Raw genomic sequence first — 23,994 nt, 5'->3', positions numbered from 1 at the left:
CACCATCGCACGGAGAATGGTCTGTCTGTTTATTGTGGATAGCCACAAGTTTAACCATGACCTTCCGCTTTGTAAAGATAGAGCTCCGACAATGTCGCGGTGTATTGGTCACGATAGGCCTCGAAACTCAATTGTTGGCAGTATACGTACAGCTTCAAATATTTGGCGGGCCGGATACCGGGGGTGTCCGACCAGCTAACGCGGGCCGGTTTCGGCCGTGGGCCGTAGTTTGAAGCCCTTGTTCTTGGGGACTGATGAACTCAGATGTAAAGTCCCATAGTGCTCAGAGCCATTTGAACCATTTTTTTGTAATCACATGTCAGTTCCAGTATAATATATTTGTCTAATGAATACCCGCTTATCATCTGCATTTCATCTTGGTGTAGCAATTTTAATGGCCAGTAGTGCTCATTCATTGAAACATGATGTGGTGGGTAACGCGTGCCTCGTGTGTGTGTGTGCAGCAGGTGGTCAGTGATGGCGGCCGCTCCCGGGCGCCGCCTGGCCCTCGCGGCGCTCGCGCTCCTCTCGCTGTGGGCGCCGTCGCTCGCCGCGTCGTCGCCGCCGCGGCGCCGCAGCGTCGCCGTGCTGGCCGACGACACGTACCCCGGCTACGGCGTGAAGCAGTTCGCGGCGCAGCCCGGCGCCTCGTACCGCCTGCTCGACACGGGCTTCTCGCAGTTCTTCGCGGTCGTGAGCGGCGGCCTGCTGATGACGACGGCCGACCTGCACCCGCTGGTGGGCCGGCCCGTGTCGCTGGCCGTGCTCGAGGACGCGGGCAACCGCTCGAGCACGCACTCGCTGCAGCTGCTGGTGCTGGACCGGCGCGACATGCTGCGCTTCCGCGAGGCGGCCGCGCCGGCGCGGGTGCGCGAGAACGCGCCGCCGGGCTCCGGCGTCGCCCACCTGGCGCTGGCGGGCGGCGCGGGCGGCCGCGTGCGATACGCCATCGTGGCCGGCGACCCCGGCGGCGACTTCCGGCTGGCGGCGGCCAACGCGACCGGCGTCGCCGTCGAGACGGCGCGGCCGCTCGACCGCGAGAAGACGCCGGCGTACAACCTGACTGTGGAGGCGGCCGACGGCCGCGGCGCCGACAGGGCCGTCACCACGCTGCCCGTGGAGGTGCTCGACGAGAACGACAACAGCCCCGTGTTCTCCAGCAAGGTGTACCGCTTCTCCGTGGCCGTGGGCGGCCGCGCCTCCGACCGCTTCCGGACGGTCGGCAAGGTGGCGGCGACCGACGCGGACGGCGACCGCGTGGCGTACCGCCTGGCGGCGCCCAGCGGCCTGGTCGTGGTCGTGCCGCAGACGGGAGAGCTGCTGCTCGCCGAGGAGCCGCCCGAGGAGGACGTCGAGTACGAGATCGCGGTCGAGGCGCACGACCTGCGGTCGCCCAGCCGCACCTCGCAGGCTCCGGCGCAGGTCTGGCTCCAGTTCAACGGGCCCGCCGACGTCGACGAGTCCTCGGCGGCGACCGGCAACGAGACCGTCGACGACGACGACGAGGACGAGGACGACGGCGCGAACGAGGTGGCCTCCGAGGAGTGGTCGGAGCGGTCGCGCGCCCGCGTCCACCGCATCGCCAAGCGGCGGGTGACGCGCGCCGTGCGGCCCACCAAGCGCATCGAGTTCACCGAGGCGGACGGCGGCACCGAGGGCCGCGCCGTCTTCACCCTGGAGAAGGAGACCGAGCGGGAGACCTTCAAGATCCGCGACGAGAACCCCTGGGTCACCGTCGAGCCCAACGGCGCCGTCCGCGTCAAGAAGAAGTGGGACTACGAGGAGCTCGGCCCGGAGAAGACCATCGACTTCTGGGTCACCATCACCAACGCCGGAGGAGGAGGAGGTCAGTTTCTATTTCACTCCATTTTGTTATATATCTTTTAACGTTATCAGAAAGAGGTAATAAGTAACTCCGCCCGAACAGGCTATGACAGCCCAACGGTACCGACCGGCCGCCGTGTCATCCTCACCCCAAGGACATCTCTGGATGCGGATATGGAGCGGCATGTGGTCAGCACACTTCTCTCACTTTACGAGACCGGTGCCGCTACTTCCTACTCAAATAGCTCCTCAGTTCGCAGAGAGAGAGAGAGAATGCTATAATCAATATAATTAACAAGATCGGTGAATATAGCATCATCAGAAGTTATGGTACTACGAAACTTATACAATAAATACAGAATACCTAAAACCCTATTATAACGAGACAATTGATCCAGTTATCTTAGACGAGACACAGTGGGCTCTAAAAATCTCAAAAATCGCGGCAGTTTTGGACGAGATGAAAGGAATGGCTCTGAGCACTATGGGACTTGACTTCTGAGGTCATCAGTCCCCTAGAACTTAGAACTACTTAAACCTAAGTAACCTAAGGACACCACACACATCCATGCCCGAGGCAGGATTCGATCCTGCGTCCGTAGCGGTCGCGAGGTTCAAGACTGAAACACCTACACCGCTCGGACACACCGGCCAGCTGAAAAGAATGCCGAACTTATTAAACTTGGAGGGGCGCTGTGCTGACTAAGACTGTTATATTATTTACTGTATGGTGGCGAAGCTATAAAATCCCAAATTATTCAAAAACTGTCGAAGTAATGGCTGTTTTTAAAAAAGGCAAAAGAAATACACGTGGCTGTTAATAAGGATACAAGTCTCACGAAAACAATTTATAAAGTTTACACAGAAATAATAAACAATTCCTTGAATATATTGTTTTAGAGAAGAGCAAAGTGGGTTTAGGAAGCGACTCTCGACCATCAATGATTTTTTGACGTCGAGAGAATTCTACGAAAACGACAAAAAGTCAGTTAATGAATACATGTTCCTTTTAGTGACTTCGAAAGAGCCTTTGATTCGGTCATTAGAAATGGACTGTGGACAATAACAAGTTCTGACAAGCAAGGATACCCCATGCATCCTATATAGGTAATCAAAAATGGTTCAAATGGCTCTGAGCACTATGGGACTCAACTGCTGAGGTTATTAGTCCCCTAGAACTTAGAACTAGTTAAACCTAACTAACCTAAGGACATCACAAACATCCATGCCCGAGGCAGGATTCGAACCTGCGACCGTAGCGGTCTTGCGGTTCCAGACTGCAGCGCCTTTAACCGCACGGCCACTTCGGCCGGCTATAGGTAATCAAAGACATATATGATACGAAAATAATCATAAATACAGGCGTTTCAGAAGCAGATCAACGTGTCAGACAGGGATGTAGCGTGTCGCGATCTGTTGTTAACGCTTATATTGAAGATCTTGTAAGAAATTAGAAGAAAGAATTCCATGAAGGCAAACAGCTGAACAGGAACTACCATCTAAATGTTATGGTTTACACAGATAATGTATTACAAAAGACAGAGGTAGAGTTACAAGACTTTGTGTATAAATATGTGTTGGGAAGGAAACATCACAATCTAAAAATATCAGCTACTTAAAACAAAAGTTATGAGCCAGCACGGAAAATTACCAGTTCGATCTAAGATTGATATCGAAAACAAGTTATTTGAGCAAGCCTTCAGTTTCAGTTATTTAGTCTGTGACATAGCTGCACATAGAAAAAGAAACAAAAGAAAACCAACAAATTTCAACATGTATCTGGACCTATAAACAAAACTTCAAAAAATGAAGTTAGAAAAAACCACAAAATCGAAACTGTATAAAACAGTGGCGCTGTCCGTGGTTCTCACTGGTAGCGAATCGTGGATTGACTGAAAAAAAGACATAAAAATAGCATATACTTAGCAAAAATGAGATCTTTAAAAACTGTCAATTTTTACCCAAGGAGGAACGGATTTAAAAAGATGACATCCGGGCAGAATTTGGAATCTGTTGTTTAAATTAGAAAATTGGAGAATACAAGAAAGAATGAAGACAACACCTCAAGTTGATGGATGAAGACGAAATGCCAGTCGCTGCAAACAGTACAAACCCTCAGGCCGAAGAGATGGTGTTAATTATGTGCAGTTGGAACAGCATAGTGCCTAAGCTTAGAATTACAGGAAGAAGATCTTTTAACCAACCTTCTGGACACATTGCAGTGAACTGTCACCACGTAGTTCTGACGGCAATGTCGATCAGAAATGGAAATTTTGTTTAGGGTGAGACAGTGGGGACTCACTGAACAAGGGTTTGGCGTTAGGGGCTTCTGTGCTAGGCGACGTTTCAAAACAGTGAGGGAGAGTAGAAGAAAGAAGGAAGAGGGAGAACTAAGTAAGAGGGGAAGAAGAAGAAAAAGAAGAAGCGACATATCGCTTATTTTTTTATTTTTAAAACACAATTACGAATTTCACAATACCATAATCGGTTACGACCAACTAACGGTCATCTTCAGACTAAGGCACATGCTGCATTGCTCTGTCCACAACATGATCACCACCTGGTGGAAACCGGTTATGATGTTTTGAAACGCTGATTGTAGCGTGAAAATATATTTAAAAAAATTGAAAAACAGAGCAAGAAGAGAAAAAGGGAAAGGATTGAGTGGCTTAAATTAGAATTGGGCAAAGATGTAAGATGAAACGAAGTAATGAGGAGATTCCGATTGGAGTAGGTTGAGAGCAACGTTTCCTTATAAGATCTGTGTCTGACTGGTACGTGAGAGTACGAGGGGATGGAGATCTCCTCTGAACAGCACGTTGCAAAGCATCCCAGATATACTCAATAATGTTCATGTCTGGGCAGCTTGGTGGCCAGCGGAAGTGTTTTAACTCAGAAGAGTGTTCCTGGAGCCACTGTGTAGCAATTCTGGACGTATGGGGTGTCGTCGCATTGTCCTGCCAGAATTGGTGCAAATGGTTCAAATGGCTCTGAGCACTATGGGACTTAACATCAACGATCATCAGTCCCCTAGAACTTAGAACTAATTAAACCTAACTAACCTAAGGACAGCACACAACACCCAGTCATCACGAGGCGGAGGAAATCCCTGACCCCGCCGGGAATCGAACCCGGGCGCGGGAAGCGAGAACGCTACCGCACGACCACGAGCTGCGGACTGCCAGAATTGCCCAAGTCCTGAATGCACAATGGACAAGAATGGATGCAGATGATCAGACACGGTGCTTAGGTACGTGTCACCTGTTTGAGTCGTATCTAGACGTATTAGGGGTCCCATATCACTCCAACTGCAAAGGCCCCACACCATTACAGAGCCTCCACCAACTCGAACAGTCCCCTGCTGACATGCAGAGTCCATGGATTCATAAGGTTGTCTCCCTACCCTTGCACGTCCATCCGCTCGATACAATTTGAAACGAGACTGTTCCTACCAGGAAACATGTTTCCAGTCATCAATGGGCCAACGTCGGTGTTGACGGGCCCAGGCGAGGCGTAAAGCTTTGTGTCGCGCAGTCATCAAGGGTTCACGAGTGGTCCTTCGGCTCCGAAGCCCATATCGGTGATGTTTCGTTGAATGGTTCGCACGCTGACACTTGCTGATGGCCCAGCGTTGATATCTACAGCAATTTGCGGTACGGTTGCACATCTGTCACGTTGAACGATTCTCTTCAGTCGTCATTGGTCCCGTTCTTACAGGATCTTTTTCCAGCCGCAGCGATGTCGGCGATTTTTAACCGATTTTTAATATTCACGGTACACTCGTGGAATGGTCGTACGGGAAAATCCCCACTACATCGCTACCTCGGAGATGCTGTGTCCAATCGCTCGCGCGTCGATTATAACACCACGTTCAAACTTACTCAAATGTTGATAACCTGCCATTGTAGCAGCAGTAACCGATGTAACTACTGCGCCAGACTCTTGTTGTCTTACGTAGGCGTTGCCGACTGCAGCGCCGTTTTCTGCCTGTTTACATATTTCTGTATCTGAATACGCAGGCTTATACCAGTTTCTTTGACGCTTCATTATACAATGATCACCTAAAACAAATAGTAGAAAAGGCAGACGCCAGACTGAGATTCAAAGGAAGAATCGTAAGCAAATTGATCTCATCCACGGCAGCACTTATTCCACCTGGTTCAAGAGTGTAGCTTATCACTCTGGGACCTTTACCAAATTGGACTAATAGACGAGGCAGACAAAATAGAACGAAGAGCGGCGCGAAAATTGGTGCCAGACGTAGTCTGCGCGACACACCGTCAGCTGGCTTACGGAGTATACAGTATGTCGCAAGAGGAGTGGCCAACATTCAGGGATATGAAAACAACGATCATTTGAAGCAAGAAAGACTAGTAAGCATGGGTTCCAAACTACGTACCTTCAGAACTATGAAGTCTTGTTCAGTAGAAGAAATTTTGTTTCACAGCATCGAAGATCAGAAGTGCTCATAGCTCTTAAGGTATGCATTTTAGAGCCCGTGCTTAGTAGAGCTTTTTGTACCCAATGATCTTACCTGTCATATCTCCGAATATTGACCATTTCTTCAGGGGCATCCTGTAGTTTTAACCGAGCGAAATGGTGCAGTGGTTAGCACGCTGGACTCGTATTCGTAAAGATGGCGGTGCAAACCCGCGTCTGGCCGTCATGATTTAGGCTTTCCGTGATTTCCCTAAATCGCTTCATGCAAATGCTGGATTGGTTCCTTCGAAAGGTCATGACCAGCGTACTTCAATGCAATAATTAGCACACTGTACTCGTATTCGTAAGGATGACGGTGCAAACGCACGTCCGGCCATCCTGATTTAGGTTTTCCGTGATTTCCCTAAATCGCTTTTAGCAAACAGAACACAGCATGTTGTTCTCAATGGAGAGACGTCTACAGACGTTAAAGTAACCTCCAGCGTGTTACAGGGGAGAGTTATGGGACCATTGCTTTAAAAAAAAAAAAGGTTCAAATGGCTCTGAGCACCATGGGACTTAACATCTATGGTCATCAGTCCCCTAGAACTTAGAACTACTTAAACCTAACTAACCTAAGGACAGCACACAACACCCAGCCATTACGAGGCAGAGAAAATCCCTGACCGCGCCGGGAATCGAACCCGGGAACATTGCTTTTCACAATATATGTAAATGACCCAGTAGATAGTGTCGGAAGTTCCATGCGGCTTTTCGCGGATGATGCTGTAGTATACACAGAAGTTGCAGCATTAGAAAATTGCAGCGAAATGCAGGAAGATGTGCAGCGGATAGGCAATCCGTGCAGGGAGTGGCAACTGACCCTTAACATAGACAAATGTAATGTATTGCGAATACATAGAAAGAAGGATCCCTTATTATATGATTATATGATAGCAGAACAAACACTGGTAGCAGTACTTCTGTAAAAAATCTGGGAGTATGCGTACGGAACGATTTGAAGTGGAATGATCATATAAAATTAATTGTTGGTAAGGCGGGTACCAGGTTGAGATTCATTGGGAGAGTCCTTAGAAAATGTAGTCCATCAACAAAGGAGGTGGCATACAAAACAATCGTTCGACCTATTGTATGTATTGTATTGTATGTGAACCGGAGACCTAGAAGCGACGGAGAGGCTCCGTCCCCGCCGCAGCCGCAGTGGTCCGCAATCCCACGAAGACTACCGCAGTCCGCTTCAGCCCTCCACCGCCCCACACCGAACCCAGGGTTATTGTGCGGTTCAGCCCCCGGTGGACCCCCCCCCCCCCCCCCAGGGAACGTCTCACACCAGACGAGTGTAACCCCTATATTTGCGTGGTACAGTAATGGTGGTGTACGCGTACGTGGAGAACTTGTTTGCGCAGCGATCGCCGACATAGTGTAACTGAGGCGGAATAAGGGGAACCAGACCGCATTCGCCGAGGCAGATGGATAACCGCCTAAAAACCATCCACAGACTGGCCGGTTCACCGGACCTCGACACAAATCAGCCGGGCGGGTCGTGCCGGGGACCAGGCGCTCCTTCCCGCCCGGAAAGCTGTGCGTTAGACCGCACGGCCAGCCGGGCGGGCTCGTTCGACCTATACTTGAGTATTGCTCATCATTGTGGGATCCGTACCAGGTCGGGTTGACAGAGGAGATAGAGAGGATCCAAAGAAGAGCGGCGCGTTTCGTCACAGGGTTATTTAGTAAGCGTGATAGCGTTACGGAGATGTTTAGCAAACTCAAGTGGCAGACACTGCAAGAGAGGCGCTCTGCATCGCGGTGTAGCTTGCTGTCAAGGTTTCGAGAGGGTGCATTTCTGGATGTGGTATCGAATATATTGCTTCCGCCTACTTATACCTCCAGAGGAGATACCGAATGTAAAATTAGACAGATTCGAGCGCGCACGGAGGCTTTCCGGTAGTCGTTCTTCCCGCGAACCATACGCGACTGGAACAGGAAAGGGAGGTACTGACAGTGGCACGTAAAGTGCCCTCTGCCACACACCGTTGGGTGGCTTGCGGAGTATAAATGTAGATGTAGATGCAAATGCCGGGTTGGTTCCTTCGAAAGGTCACGTCGAACTTACTTCCCCATCCTTCCCTAGCTTGTCTCTGGCGAGACTTGAATTCTTGCTCCTCCTTTGGCCGGCGGTCAGTCCGGCGATTAGCGTTCCAGCCGATGGCGCCCCAGGGGGGGTCGGGAGGTCTCGCCGACATCGATCCCGCAGCCCCGAGTGGCCTCCTGGCCTCCCCGGGCGCGGCATTCTTTTGTTCGCCTCCTTTCCAATTAAAATGCAATTGTGAATCCAATTACTTGGGGGCGGCGTATTAAATTATCCTGCGCCGGCGCGCTGCCCGGTAATGAGGAAGAAAGGCCCGCCGTGCCCTGCCGTGCCCTGCAGGTACGCGAAATTGAATCTGAAGCTGGCCACTAATGGAAAGGCGGATCCATTTTTTTCGGCCGGGCTTACGCTAACAAGAGGTGGCAGGCTGCCGCCTCTGCTCGGCGTCCCGGTGACGTTTACTCGCCCCGCTGTCAGAACAACAAGAACGTCCCGGCGATCCGGCACGGAGTGTACATACTAGGGCAGGGCCGGCCAAACGCTGCACAGTGTGCAGACGTGCGGAAGTGCTGCACATGTGCGACAGCGACATCTGTTATTAGAGATGTGTCCTAAATGAACGGCGGCGGCTCCACTTCCCCGTTTATGTGGTACAAGCAAGAGCGCAACATACCCCGTCTCGTTTACCCTTGGTAACCGTAACCTTAACAGAGAAGTACTGAGAAATGGCAGGTACTGTGAAAAAGCAAAGGACTGGAGGTCAATGTTCTCAGCCGTTTAAAAATGACTGGGAACTACAATTCTGTTTTGTAGCCGCTGGTGAAAACTCACAGTGTTTGCTATGCCGCCGAATAATAGACGGCCAGCGCAAGTTTTCATGTCACAAAGACGAGTGAAGAACGGCAAGCAAAATTAAATGTCCTTAAGAAAATGGATGAGACACATCAACTCGATTATCATTTCTCATGACCAGTGATAAACGTGTTTGGATTTATTCCTTTCATAATTAAAAATTATTGTTTACTAACTGTGCATTAATGCCTCATTCTGCTCCATGTGACATTATTATCAGGAAAGTTGGTCATTAAACCGATTGCTCCAATGCATACTTACATTTAGGGTTTTTTTTCTTTTTTTTTTTTTTTTTTAATGTGTGAAGGGCTACGCTCAACTGAAGTCGATAAAACGTAACATTCATCTAATTGTCGGTTATTATGCAGATTTCAGACGGAGCTGATGAAAGATGTAGCAATAATGGTATTGAAATAACAGGTGAGTCTGCGGTTATCATTCTGTTCAGAGGTCAGTGAGACATAAATTATGTGGGTGTAACTGAGGGCACCGAGAATTAGTTATAGGAAACCTTGCATTAGTTTAATGTTATTTGAAATCGTGAATAAGGTTCGTTGGAAGTCGCTAAGTGCTCTCTTTCTTAAATACTGGATCAAAAACATTACTCGTATTTACGTGCCGTCAGTCAAAATGCCTTAATAAAAACCCACGGTTGTTAACTATATTACTTGTCTTACTGGGTTAAACTGTTAACATAAAAGTAGACGTCTCAATGAGTAGACTGTGACGGTATTTTAAAAGTTTAATACGCGAAATACCTTCCCACGGTTGGCTTGCAAGCTGTGGAAAGAGCACTAGAATGCGCCGGTACAGAGTATCCCAGCAAGTGGATAAAGCGACATCTGTGGGTATAGACATGCACTACATGAACGCTGACGGCTGCGGCGTGCACGCTGTGACCCGGAAGTTGCACATATGCAGGAGCACCGCACGCGTGCAGAATTTCTGGCCGGCCCTTCTAGGGCGTAAGAAGCGGAAACGGCGCTGCCAGCAATGTTCTGCGGCAGTTGTGCTTGTCTCGGCGAGTTTGTCATAAGCGAGCATCCGCCCGACTCGGCCGCGAGCCGCTATCGTACTTTTAATAAGGTACAGTCCACTGACCTGGCGGACAAAGCAAGTTCTCTGTCTGATGAAGGCGCTGCATTATCGACGCCGGGCGCTTAATGAGATCTATCACTGCATCTCGAATTAACGAGCGTGGGGCGCGGGTTTTTGTACCGCTCGCGCGAGCAGCCGCGTTGTGAGAATGTGTGTCTGGAGCTCACCACCCGTCGCTTACGAGGTACTCAGATCCTCCGCTGGTGCCGTCTGCTGTCTCTAAAATGGGCAATCGCCATCTTTTGCTTGTCGCGACCGTGACCCAGGCACATACAGGGTGTCCGGAAAAACGTTGCGATGTTTACAGAGGACGTAGTGCCCAACGAGGGAACGAAAGTAGTTCCTATACACATTGGTCGTAAACCTTATATCTTTGGACTCTGTTGATCCACTGGGGACTTGGGACAGCGACTAGTCAAACATTTAACAATGAAATTCGCAAAACAGGCGTATTATTGACATGTTCTTTTTTTAATTGCGAATAGGTAATCTGAGGACGTTATTCCAGTTTCAATCGTGCGTTCTTTGTTCTTTTCTTTTCTTCCAGTATGCCTACATCTGTCCGCTATGTTTCTGCTTTCTGCCTTCAGACCATTTTGAACCACACTTTGTAACTACCCTGCCTCGGAATCCTTCCATTTTCAATACTTTGTCCTGCAAGGCTTCTCTGTTACTTATATCTTCTATTTTTATACTGTTTCTTCCTGAATCCTTTTTTACTTCGTTGACCCAACTTGTGGACTTCTTAGCCCACAAATACACTACTAGCCATTAAAATTGCTACACCACGAAGATGACTTGCTACAGACGCGAAATTTAACCGACAGGGAGAATATGCTGTGATATGCAAATGATTAGCTTTTCAGGTCAGTCACACAAGGTTGGCGCCGGTGGCGACACCTACAACGTGCTGACATGGCGAAAGTTTCCAACCGATTTCTCATACACAAACAGCAGTTGACCGGCGTTGCCTGGTGAAACGTTGTTGTGATGCCTCGTGTAAATGCGTACCATCACGTTTCCGACTTTGATAAAGGTCGGATTGTAGCCTATCGCATTGCGGTTAATCGTATCGCGACATTGCTGCTCGCGTTGGTCGAGATCCAATGTCTGTTAGCAGAATATGGAATCGGTGAGTTCAGGAGGGTAATACGGAACGCCGTGCTGGATCCCAACGGCCTCGTAACACCAGCAGTCGAGATGACAGGCATCTTATCCGCATGGCTGTAACAGATCGTCCTGCAGCCACGTCTCGATCCCTGAGTCAACAGATGGGGACGTTTGCAAGACAACAACCGGTTGCACGAACAGTTCGACGACGTTTGCAGCAGCATGGACTATCAGCTCGGAGACCATGGCTGCGGTTACCCTTATCGCTGCATCACAGACAGGAGCTTCTGCGATGGTGTACTCAACGACGAACCTGGGTGCACGAATGGCAAAACGTCATTTTTTCGGATGAATCCAGGTTTTGTTTACAGCATCATGATGGTCGCATCCGTGTTTGGCGACATCGCGGTGAACGCGCATTGGAAGCGTGTATTCGTCATCGCCATACTGGCGTATCACCTGGCGTGATGGTATAGGGTGCCATTGGTTACACGTCTCGGTCACCTCTTGTTCGCATTGACGGCAGTTTGAACAGTGGACGTTACATTTCAGATGTGTTACGACCCGTGGCTCTAGCCTTCATTCGATCCCTGCGAAATCCTACATTTCAGCAGGAAAATGGACTACCGCATGTTGCAGGTCCTGTACGGGCCTTTCTGGATACAGAAAATGTTCGACTGCTACCCTGGCCAGCACATTCTCCAGATCTCTCACCAACTGAAAACGTCTGGCTCGTCACAATACGCCAGTCACTACTCTTGATGAACTGTGGTATCGTGTTGTAGCTGCATGGGCAGCTGTACCTGTACACGCCATCCAAGCTCTGTTTGACTCAATGCCCAGGCGTATCAAGGCCGTTATTACGGCGAGATGTGGTTGTTCAGGGTACTGATTTCTCAGGACTATGCACCCAAACTGCGTGAATATGTAATCACATGTCAGTTCTAGTATAATAGATTTGTCCAATGAATACTCGTTTATCATCTGCATTTCTTCTTAGTGTAGCAGTTTTAATGGCCAGTAGCGTATTTGAAAATCTTATTAGTTAATCCACTGTCTTGCATTCGAAATAATGTCCAAAAAACATGATTCTTCTTTTTCTCATTACGTTTGAAATATTTTCTGTATATTGGTATATTTCAGCATTACTTCGTAATTCCCAAATTTCTGCGTGTTTTGTGGTCCTAATATTTTCCTTATACTCACCTTTCTAGTATCTAAATAACAGTTTAATGCCAGGCATTCGCTTGCATATAGGCATTCTCTCTTCTCGACTGTGTTGTAATGTCTTATTTTTGCAATTTTCGATAGGCACTTTTTATGGTGCTGCCATGTGCTCTCCCCATTTCCGCAATCTTTCCTCTATTGCAGATTTTTCAAAGCATTTTCTTGGATTACCTCCCCCTGATATTTGAATTTTCTTACCCTCTATTTGGCCAATATCTATTATCAGAAATTTTGGCGCGTCCTGAACATTTGTTCCAAATTTTATTTTTTCTACAGAAATTCCTAAGCCAGTTTTGGTGGCTAATTCTGCCAGGAGATTTATTTGTGTTATAGCAGATGCCACATTTTCGGAAAGTATAGCAAAGTCATCTGCAAATGCAAGACAGTTGATTTCGATCTTTGTGATTCTTCTTCCTAACCATGTAGGTGAGATACGATATTGCAGTGCCAGTGTTATTCTGATGACGATGTACTGCGGCGACAACAGCCGTTGCTAAACACATCAGATGAATTCACAATTGCGAGTAATAACTACCATCAGTTGGCCGTGAGTCGTGCGCGGATAGCCAAGGGGTAAGGCGACCGCTCGCGATGAGCGGGAAATCCGGGTTCGAGTCCCGACCCGGCAGAAATTTTCGTTGTCGTCATTTCATTCCACAGCTGATAGTAGTCATTATTCGCAATTGCTACGATGGAATCGCAAAATGGTAGCCTAAACGTTATTTGTATGTTACGCGGCGGTTTGTATTGTTTGGCTCTGAGCACTACGGGACTTAACATCTACGGTCATCAGTCCCCTAGAACTTAGAACTACTTAAACCTAACTAACCTAAGGACAGCACACAACACCCAGCCATCACGAGGCAGAGAAAATCCCTGACCCCGCCGGGAATCGAACCCGGGAACCCGGGCGTGGGAAGCGAGAACGCTACCGCACGACCACGAGATGCGGGCTTTGTATTGTTTGTTTTCGAACTGGTTTTGGGCTTCTTAACCGAGTGAGACGGTGCAATGAACATGCAGCAAGACAGTAATCGCGATACATTTGTTTGAGAACCACAATGCAGAATTTCCGTTGATGTCTTTGCCACACGGAAAAGGTGCCTGTCGAACATACAGGAGTCAACGAATGCCAGACTAGCCATCGTCATCGCGTCTTAGTTTTCCTGCAAGTGCTCCCGACGCACAGCTGAATAAACATTATTATTGTCACCACTTCTTCGGGAAGCGAGTAAACAGTTGAAATTAGAAAGGTCAAGGTAATATGCGTCCACAATTAAAAGCGGGAGTTTGATGGGGGCTAGGGGCCCGCATGAAACCTACTCAGATTCCCACAGAGGCCATTTGTTTTTCTTTTTTCATCATATTCACCCCAATCGTCTTTATTACTTCCTGTCCGTGATTAGCATGGCAGCTGAGTAAACGTATATGTAAAAATGATGGGAAGTGCTCCAGCGATACTAATCAGAAAAGTCGTTACACTAGGCGACGAAAGAGAATTTGAAACCCGCATTGCTCTGAAGCGATAACGGGCTGTTACGTTAATGGCTGCCGTAAATAATACAACTGTTCGGTTAAGTGATGGCTAGTGATTAAATTAAACAATATGTGTAAATGGTCTGATAACACGAAACCATACCGAATAACTACTGTGGGCATATAGCTTATGGTATGACGTTTCAAAACGTTTGGCGGAAAGGTTACGATTATTGATGCGAATAGACCGTAATACTACCGTAACACACGACGTCAAATTGTTCGCTGATATTGGAGTTTACCGTAACAAGCCTACTTTTATTGTTGAAACAGAACAATAACTCCGAATTTCATTACTGCAGTGGAGTCATAAATTCAGTATTATAGCTGCTCACATGTAATGCCAGCTACAACGAATTGTTTCGTCATTATAACCTCTGTGATTTTATGCTTCTCATACTCCATGTAATCAATTCCCCGTACGACGAGACCAAGGGAGATGGCTCAGCGACAGGTTCTGTACTCTCATCCGGGAGCACCGGGGTTCATATGCCCAGCTGAACATCTCGTCTTATATTTCCCGTGGTTTCCCTAAAATGGTTAAAGCAGATGAAAGGGCACCTCTGGTAGAAAAGAGCACGGCCGATTTCCTTCCCCTTCCGTCCTTTGGTCGAGTTTAAGCTCCATCTCTGACGACCCTATCGACGAAAGGACGATAAACGGCAAAATTCCTCTTTTGCTTAAAACTTCGCACCTCGCGGGAAGCTATGTTCTTAAGCTAACGTACGGTGTTTGTTCGAGGCATTTACACATCTTGACGAAGTGAAGCAACCAGCAAAGGAAACTAAGTGAAACATCATGGGTCGGGTCGTAACAGGCTGTCACAAATGAATTGGCTTCTAAACGGGCGATAATGACAAGATTATTGCACGCGTAAAATGTAAGAATTGAAATATGTTTACAGTCAAAATGAGCACTTGTCTTTTGTTATATAACCTCTTTCCTGTGGCTATATGGTAGAGCGTAGGTACATTGTATACGTAGACAGAACCTGTCTAACACTTGTGCTGAAATAGACTGTCGTTGGTAATACAATTTGAAGCGAGTTGTCTCCAACTCTGCTGTCGCCGGACACGGTACTCTTCCGAAGGCTGTGTGCTGTGGGCTAGGCCGTGACTGGAACGTAGGCTGACGTAGAACCGACATCGTGTCCGTGTGTCTGTCTACAGGGTGGTCCATCTGAAGTTTCGGATGAGATTATCTCGAAAACTATACATCGGGTAAGTGGGTGAGACAAGTTCGTAAGCTCAAAGGGGGACATCAAATTATACTACACGTGACCTCCAGCCCCCGCCCCCTTGCGTGGGGTGGGGGGCAACTTTTAAATCTCAAATAGAAACACCCATTTTTTATTGCAGATTCGGATTCTCGATAAAAAAGTAATCAATTTTTGCCTGAAACATTTTTTAAACCAATGATAGATGGCGCTGAAGTCGAGAAAAAAGTAAAATTGGGGAAGAACTCTGATTTAGTTAGAATGATCCGAGAAAGACGCATCAAATCGATGAAAAATGAGCACCAGTTCTTTCGTTACGCCAAATTAAAGTATTTTTGTACAAAATGTTCTGTATCCTACTTTTAGCATTACCCAGGTACAACGACATGGACGTAGTAGAATGATGTTCCCATGGGGTGCTTCATTAGTTAGAGTCCCCTTGCCTCTCACATGTTGGGGTGGTTCATTAGTGTGAGTCCCGTTGCCTCTCACATGTTGGGGTGGTTCATTAGTGTGTGTCCCCTTGCCTCTCACATGTTGGGGTGCTTCATTAGTGTGTGTCCCCTTGCCTCTCACATGTTGGGGTGCTTCATTAGTGTGTGTCCCCTTGCCTCTCACATGTTGGGGTGCTTCATTAGTGAGAGTCCCCTTGCCTCTCACATGTTGGGGTGGTTCATTAGTGTGAGTCCCCTTGCCTCTCACATGTTGGGGTGCTTCATTAGTGTGTGTCCCCTTGCCTCTCACATGTTGGGGTGCTTCATTAGTGTGTGTCCCCTTGCCTCTCACATGTTGGGGTGCTTCATTAGTGAGAGTCCCCTTGCCTCTCACATGTTGGGGTGGTTCATTAGTGTGAGTCCCGTTGCCTCTCACAATTTCGGGTGCTTAATTAATGAAATTAGCTACGCAGAAATTGTTCAAGATTATCCCACATTTGTTTCAATGCATAAAGTCAATCATCTGCGAAAGTTGTCCACAGTTTTGAGTAGCACATCCCGTGGTATGGCTGCACATGCTCTTCGAATGTGTTGCTCCATATCGTTTTGGGTTGTGAGCTATCTGTCATAAACAATATTTTTTAAATAACCCCACAAGGGAAAAAAGCAGGAGATGTTAGGTCTGGTGAACGTGGAGGGCACTGAATTGGTCCGCCGCATCCTATCCACCGACCAGGGTACCGTAAATTTAAAACGTTCCTCTCATTTTTAGCATAATGGGGAGCTACTCCGTCCTGTTGGAACCTATGTATGCGCAAATATGTTACATTTATTTACGCTCAGGGTCAACTGCCAGAATCTGCATCATTCATCAATTCTCTGCAGGTCGTTGTGCAAATTCTTACTATCTTCTGGCGTTGCTACTTTGGTAAATACAACTGCATCATCTGCCAATAGCCTTAAAGAGCTTTCTACTGGATCATTTATATACGATATATTGTAAACAGCAACGGTCCTGTCAGACTTCCCCGTGGTACTCCGGCCTTTACATCTGTCGATTTAGTTCCGGAATCCATGTTGATTTTTGTAGAGGAGATGTTCATTTTCCAAAAACGTCATAATTCTGGAGCTTAAGACATGTTCCATAATTCTACAACAGATTGACGTTAACGATACACGTCTATAATTGTGTGGATCTGTCTTACGGCCTTTCTTAAATACGGGAATGATCTGCGCTTTTTTTCCAGTCGTTAGGTACCTTTCGTTTCTCATCACTGCCTTAATTCAATTCGACTTCATTTCATCGAGCCCTCACATTGTCTAGCGGTCTCCTAATAATCGCAGTGCCGTCTTCCACCCCCGCAGAGATGCTTATTAACAACTGTGAGGATCATGCATTGACTTACCAGATAGGACTGACGGAGTACATCGAAAAAGTTCAAAGAAAGGCAGCACGTTTTGTATTATCGCGAAATGTGGGAGAGAGTGTCACAGAAATGATACAGGATTTGGGCTGCAAATCATTAAAAGAAAGGCGTTTTTCGTTGCGACGGAATCATCTCACGAAATTCCAGTCACCAACTTTCTCCTCCGAATGGGAAAATATTTTGTTGGCACCGACCTACATAGGGAGGAATGAACATCACGATAAAATAAGAGAAATCAGAGCTCGTACGGAAAGATATAGGTGTTCATTCTTCCCGCGCGCTATACGAGTTTGGAATAATAGAGAATTGTGAAGGTGGTTGGACGAACCTTCTGCCAGGCACTTAAGTATGATTTGCAGAGTATCCATGTAGATCTAGATGTAGATGACGGAGCGTGCGCGGTGTAGAGCAAAATTTCGGCGGGTTGGAGTGCATGGGGAACTTGCGGTCAGTTGTGTTTGGTGTGCGAGTGCTACTCAGCAGGGAGTACGCACCGAATCCTTTAGAACGAGCTCGATATTCAATTTCGGAGAGCCGCTGCGAGCACCAGGAATGACGCCCCAGTGGTTGGCTGCACAATGGGGCTAGCGCGGGCCCGCCGGTCGCTTATGGAATATTTCCTCGGGCCAAGGCGCCCACAATATTGGCTGCCAGCTGCCGGGTTTCTGGCACCTAACCCCTGTTCCGTACACGCGGTGAATGGAAGCCAGGGTCGTCGCTTTCCTGCTCGCTCACAGCTCTCTCCGTAGCGATTCGAGTTTAGAGCTGACGCGAATGTGACGTAGTGCTTTTGGTAATTTCGATGCTAGTTTAACCCTGTGGGACATACTACACAACAGAACAGCTTTGTGGTTTCGTTTCTATGGATGACTTAGTATCTAAAAGGGGCGTTCAATAGGTAATGCAACACATTTCTTTTTTTCCACCAATTTCGGCTGAAAAAATGCGGAATTTGCTGAGAGAGACGGGGAATAGCCCCGCTTCAGCTATATAGTGTTGTGAAGTTCCGATAGATGTAGGCGCTACACGTAGCCTTAAAAAAGACATCTGTCACAGAGGTGCGTTTCAAGTAGAGAGCTGTCGTGGGTTTCTTTTCACGGAAAACTAGGGCATCGCAAATACTCATAGGCTCTTGCAGAATGTCTACGGAGACCTGACAGTGAACAAAAGCACACTGAGTAGTCGGGCGAGGCGTCTGTCATCAGCGCAATAAGATCGTGCGAACCTGTCCGGTCTCCCGTGTGCTGGCCGGCCGCACACAGCTGTGACTCGTGCAGTGTTGAAACGTGTGGACACTCTCAATCGATGTGACGGACGGATCAGAATTAAACACCTCACTGTTGAACTGGAAGTCTCTCTTGGTAGTGCTGACATACTCGTCCTCCAGCTAGGGTACTCAAAGATGTGTGACCGCTAGGTTCATCGCCGCTTGACGGAAGACTATGGACGGCTGGAGTGGCCGTGCGGTTCTGAGCGCTACGGTCTGGAACCGAGCGGCAGCTACGGTCGCAGGTTCGAATCCTGCCTCGGGCATGGATGTGTGTGATGTCCTTAGGTTAGTTAGGTTTAATTAGTTCTAAGTTCTAGGCGACTGATGACCTCAGAAGTTAAGTCGCATAGTGCTCAGAGCCATTTGAACCATTTGAACAGAAGACCACAAAGAACAACGAAGGTCCATCCGTGCGGAATTGCGCGTCACGACACTAACGCGCTCCCGAGCGGAACGCACGAAACTTCATTGGACTGTTCTTCCTCATCCAACCTACAGCCTGGATCTCCCACTTTCCATCTTTTTGACTCAATGAAGGATACACTCTGCGGGAAGCAGTACGTGGGTGATGGGAAGGATCCTGATGCAGCAAGACGTTGGCTTCGTCGTCCACCAGTAGAATGGTACCATGCAGCCATACATGTCCTGTCAATAAGGTGCGTCGCATTGAATAGAGATTGTATCGAAACATAGGGTTTTATAGCCAAAACAGTGGTGAATAATATGGTGTATTCGAATCTTGAATAAAACCAACCTGTGTCCAGAAAAAAACGTGTTGCATCACTTATTGGAAGTCCCTCCAACATTGTTCAATGTTTCATGGCCACGCTCCCTTTCGCAACTGTCCGTGGAATAACAGTTTCTACGCCGGCAAAAAAATAAATAAAAAATAAAAAATCTGAATGTGTAATGAATGACCCTTAACATAGACAAATGTAATGTATTGCGAATACATAGAAAGAAGGATCCTTTATTGTATGATTATATGATAGCGGAACAAACACTGGTAGCAGTTACTTCTGTAAAATATCTGGGAGTATGCGTGCGGAACGATTTGAAGTGGAATGATCATATAAAATTAATTGTTGGTAAGGCGGGTACCAGGTTGAGATTCATTGGGAGAGTGCTTAAAAAATGTAGTCCGTCAACAAAGGAGGTGGCTTACAAAACACTCGTTCGACCTATACTTGAGTATTGCTCATCAGTGTGGGATCCGTACCAGATCGGTCTGACGGAGGAGATAGAGAAGATCCAAAGAAGAGCGGCGCGTTTCGTCACAGGGTTATTTGGTAACCGAGATAGCGTTACGGAGATGTTTAATAAACTCAAGTGGCAGACTCTGCAAGAGAGGCGCTCTGCATCGCGGTGTAGCTTGCTCGCCAGGTTTCGAGAGGGTGCGTTTCTGGATGAGGTATCGAATATATTGCTTCCCCCTACTTATACCTCCCGAGGAGATCACGAATGTAAAATTAGAGAGATTAGAGCGCGCACGGAGGCTTTCAGACAGTCATTCTTCCCGCGAACCATACGCGACTGGAACAGGAAAGGGAGGTAATAACAGTGGCACGTAAAGTGCCCTCCGCCACACACCGTTGGGTGGCTTGCGGAATATAAATGTAGATGTAGATGTAGAATGCTATCAAGCCTACATTTCTGTTCCTGGCAGATCTTGACCAAGTATGTTCATGACAAAACTCAAAATCCAAATGAGTCTCTGAATGCGCTTATCTGGAAACGTTAATCCAAGACAACATTTTTATAATTTTAGAACACTGCTCAAGTGTACGGCGCCCATACCAAATGGGGCTGACAATGGCTGTTGAACGGATACAAAGAAGGACAGCACGAATGATCACAGGTTCGCTGGACCCATGAGAGAGTGTCGCGAAGGTGTGCAAATAACTGAACTGGCAGACGCCTAAACTTACACGCAGGAACCCAGCTTAGAAAATTTCTAGAACCAAAACTTCAAATGATGAATCTAGGAAATATGAAGTGGTGTTCAATAAGTAATGCAACACATTACTTTCTCTTCCAGTTTTGGTTCAAAAAACGTAAAATTTGTTGTGAGAGAACATGGAATGTTCCCGCTTCAGTTCATGAAGTTCCGATGGTGTCGGCGCTATACTTAGCTTTCAAAAAGGCGTCTGAAACGGAGATGAGTTTCAATCAGAGAGCTGCCATGAGTTTCTTGTGCAGGAAAACCAGAGCGTCGTTGATATTCATAGGCGATTGCAGAATGCCTACGGAGGCAAGGCAGTGAACAAAAGCATGGTGAGTCGTTGGGTGAGGCGTGTGTCGTCATTGCAGAATGCCTAGAGAGACCTGGCAGTGAACAAAAGCATGGTGAGTCGTTGGGCGAGGCGTGTGTCATCATTGCAGAATGTCTACGGAGACGTGGCAGTGAACAAAAGCATGGTGAGTCGTTGGGTGAGGCGTGTGTCGTCATTGCAGAATGTCTACAGAGACCTGGCAGTGAACAAAAGCATGGTGAGTCGTTGGGTGAGGCGTGTGTCGTCATTGCAGAATGTCTGCAGAGTCCTGGCAGTGAACAAAAGCATGGTGAGTCGTTGGGCGAGGCGTGTGTCATCATTGCAGAATGTCTACGGAGACGTGGCAGTGAACAAAAGCATGGTGAGTCATTGGGTGAGGTGTGTGTCGTCATTGCAGAATGTCTGCAGAGACCTGGCAGTGAACAAAAGCATGGTGAGTCGTTGGGCGAGGCGTGTGTCATCATTGCAGAATGTCTACGGAGACGTGGCAGTGAACAAAAGCATGGTGAGTCGTTGGGTGAGGCGTGTGTCGTCATTGCAGAATGTCTACAGCGACCTGGCAGTGACCAAAAGCATGGTGAGTCGTTGTGTGAGGCGTGTGTCGTCATTGCAGAGTGTCTACAGAGACCTGGCAGTGAACAAAAGCATGGTGAGTCGTTGGGCGAGGCGTGTGTCATCATTGCAGAATGTCTACGGAGACGTGGCAGTGAACAAAAGCGTGGTGAGTCGTTGGGTGAGGCGTGTGTCGTCATTGCAGAATGTCTACAGAGACCTGGCAGTGAACAAAAGCATGGTGAGTCGTTGGGCGAGGCGTGTGTCATCATTGCAGAATGTCTACGGAGACGTGGCAGTGAACAAAAGCATGGTGATTCGTTCGGTGAGGCGTGTGTCGTCATTGCAGAATGTCTACAGAGACAAGGCAGTGAACAAAAGCATGGTGAGTCGTTGGGCGAGGCGTGTGTCATCATTGCAGAATGTCTACGGAGACGTGGCAGTGAACAAAAGCATGGTGAGTCGTTGGGTGAGGCGTGTGTCGTCATTGCAGAATGTCTACAGAGACCTGGCAGTGAACAAAGGCATGGTGAGTCGTTGGGCGAGTCGTGTGTCATCATTGCAGAATGTCTACGGAGACGTGGCAGTGAACAAAAGCATGGTGAGTCGTTGGGTGAGGCATGTGTCGTCATTGCAGAATGTCTACAGAGACCTGGTAGTGAACAAAAGCATGTTGAGTCGTTGGACGAGGCATGTATCATCATTGCAGAATGTCTACGGAGACGTGGCAGTGAACAAAAGCATGGTGAGTCGTTGGGTGAGGCGTGTGTCGTCATTGCAGAATGTCTACAGAGATCTGGCAGTGAACAAAAGCATGGTGAGTCGTTGGGCGAGGCGTGTGTCATCATTGCAAAATGTCTACGGAGACCTGGCAGTGAACAAAAGCATGGTGAGTCGTTGGGCGAGGCGTGTGTCATCATTGCAGAATGCCTACGGAGACGTGGCAGTAAACAAAAGCATGGTGAGTCGTTGGGTGAGGCGTGTGTCGTCATTGCAGAATGTCTACAGAGACCTGGCATTGAACAAAAGCATGGTGAGTCGTTGGGCGAGGCGTGTGTCATCATTGCAGGATGTCTACGAAGACGTGGCAGTGAACAAAAGCGTGGTGAGTCGTTGGGTGAGGCGTGTGTCGTCATTGCAGAATGTCTACAGAGACAAGGCAGTGAACAAAAGCATGGTGAGTCGTTGGGCGAGGCGTGTGTCATCATTGCAGAATGTCTACGGAGACGTGGCAGTGAACAAAAGCATGGTGAGTCGTTGGGTGAGGCGTGTGTCGTCATTGCAGAATTTCTACAGAGACCTGGCAGTGAACAAAAGCATGGTGAGTCGTTGGGCGAGGCGTGTGTCATCATTGCAGAATGTCTACGGAGACGTGGCAGTGAACAAAAGCATGGTGAGTCGTTGGGTGAGGCGTGTGTCGTCATTGCAGAATGTCTACAGAGACCTGGCAGTGAACAAAAGCATGGTGAGTCGTTGGGCGAGGCGTGTGTCATCATTGCAGAATGTCTACGGAGACGTGGCAGTGAACAAAAGCATGGTGAGTCGTTGGGTGAGGCGTGTGTCGTCATTGCAGAATGTCTACAGAGACCTAGCAGTGAACAAAAGCATGGTGAGTCGTTGGGCGAGGCGTGAGTCATCATTGCAGAATGTCTACAGAGACCTGGCAGTGAACAAAAGCATGGTGAGTCGTTGGGCGAGGCGTGAGTCATCATTGCAGAATGTCTACAGAGACCTGGCAGTGAACAAAAGCATGGTGAGTCGTTGGGCGAGGCGTGTGTCATCATTGCAGAATGTCTACGGAGACGTGGCAGTGAACAAAAGCATGGTGAGTCGTTGGGTGAGGCGTGTGTCGTCATTGCAGAATGTCTACAGAGACCTGGCAGTGAACAAAAGCATGGTGAGTTGTTGCGCGAGGCGTGTGTCATCATTGCAGAATGTCTACGGAGACGTGGCAGTGAACAAAAGCATGGTGAGTCGTTGGGCGAGGCGTGTGTCATCATTGCAACATGTCCGTGCTATCCTGCCCTGTGGGGGCCGCACACAACAGTGACTACTGCAACGTTGGAACGTGGGAGCACTCTCATTCGAGGTGATCGACAGATCACAGTCAAACACCTTGCTGTCCACCTGGACGGCTCTGTTGATAGTACTCATACACTCATCCACCAGTTGGGGTACATAAATGTGTGTGCCCCCCTGGGCTCCTCACCACCTAACAAAGACCATAAAGAGCAACGAAGGACCATCTGTGCGGAACTGCTTGCGAGGTACGACTTTTTGTCGAACATTGTCACAGGCGATGAAACAGGAGCTCATCACTTCGAACCGGAAAAAAAACGGCAATCCATGATGTGGATCCAAACAACTTCTCCTTCGCTGAAAAAGTTCAGGCCGGTAAACTCATGGCGATGGTCTTCGGGGACTCTGAAGGGGTTATTCTCTCCCTCGTGATTTAACGATCAACTCTGAAGTTTATTATGTGACCCTCATTGTATAGAGAAAACCTCTGCAGCGTGTCTGTCGCCACAAAATAGGAAACGGATATCGCTTTCTCCATGACGGTGCAAGGCCTCACACAATTCTGAGCCCGAGAGGAGTTCAGAAAACTTCATTGCAGTGTCCTTCATCCACCCTACAGCCCGGATC

General features: G+C 48.1%; 1 protein-coding gene across 1 annotated transcript in view; it reads left to right on the top strand.

Annotated features, from left to right (window-relative positions):
• Window positions 1-537: 537 nt before the first annotated feature.
• The window catches only part of LOC126484752 (neural-cadherin-like), a gene marked incomplete at its 5' end in the record, with an annotated part of 460,071 nt that continues 436,614 nt past the window's right edge, over window positions 538-23,994 (top strand). Inside the window, 2 exons of the mRNA XM_050108347.1 lie at window positions 538-1,452; window positions 1,513-1,846. Of these exons, the coding sequence (XP_049964304.1) occupies window positions 538-1,452; window positions 1,513-1,846 (1,249 nt within the window). The remainder of the gene's footprint in view (window positions 1,453-1,512; window positions 1,847-23,994) is intronic.

The sequence above is a fragment of the Schistocerca serialis genome, chromosome 6 (assembly GCF_023864345.2).
Source record: "Schistocerca serialis cubense isolate TAMUIC-IGC-003099 chromosome 6, iqSchSeri2.2, whole genome shotgun sequence".
Taxonomy (NCBI): Eukaryota; Metazoa; Arthropoda; class Insecta; order Orthoptera; family Acrididae; genus Schistocerca; species Schistocerca serialis.
Note: the sequence above shows the minus strand (reverse complement) of the source record. Positions and strands in the feature narration are given on the sequence as shown.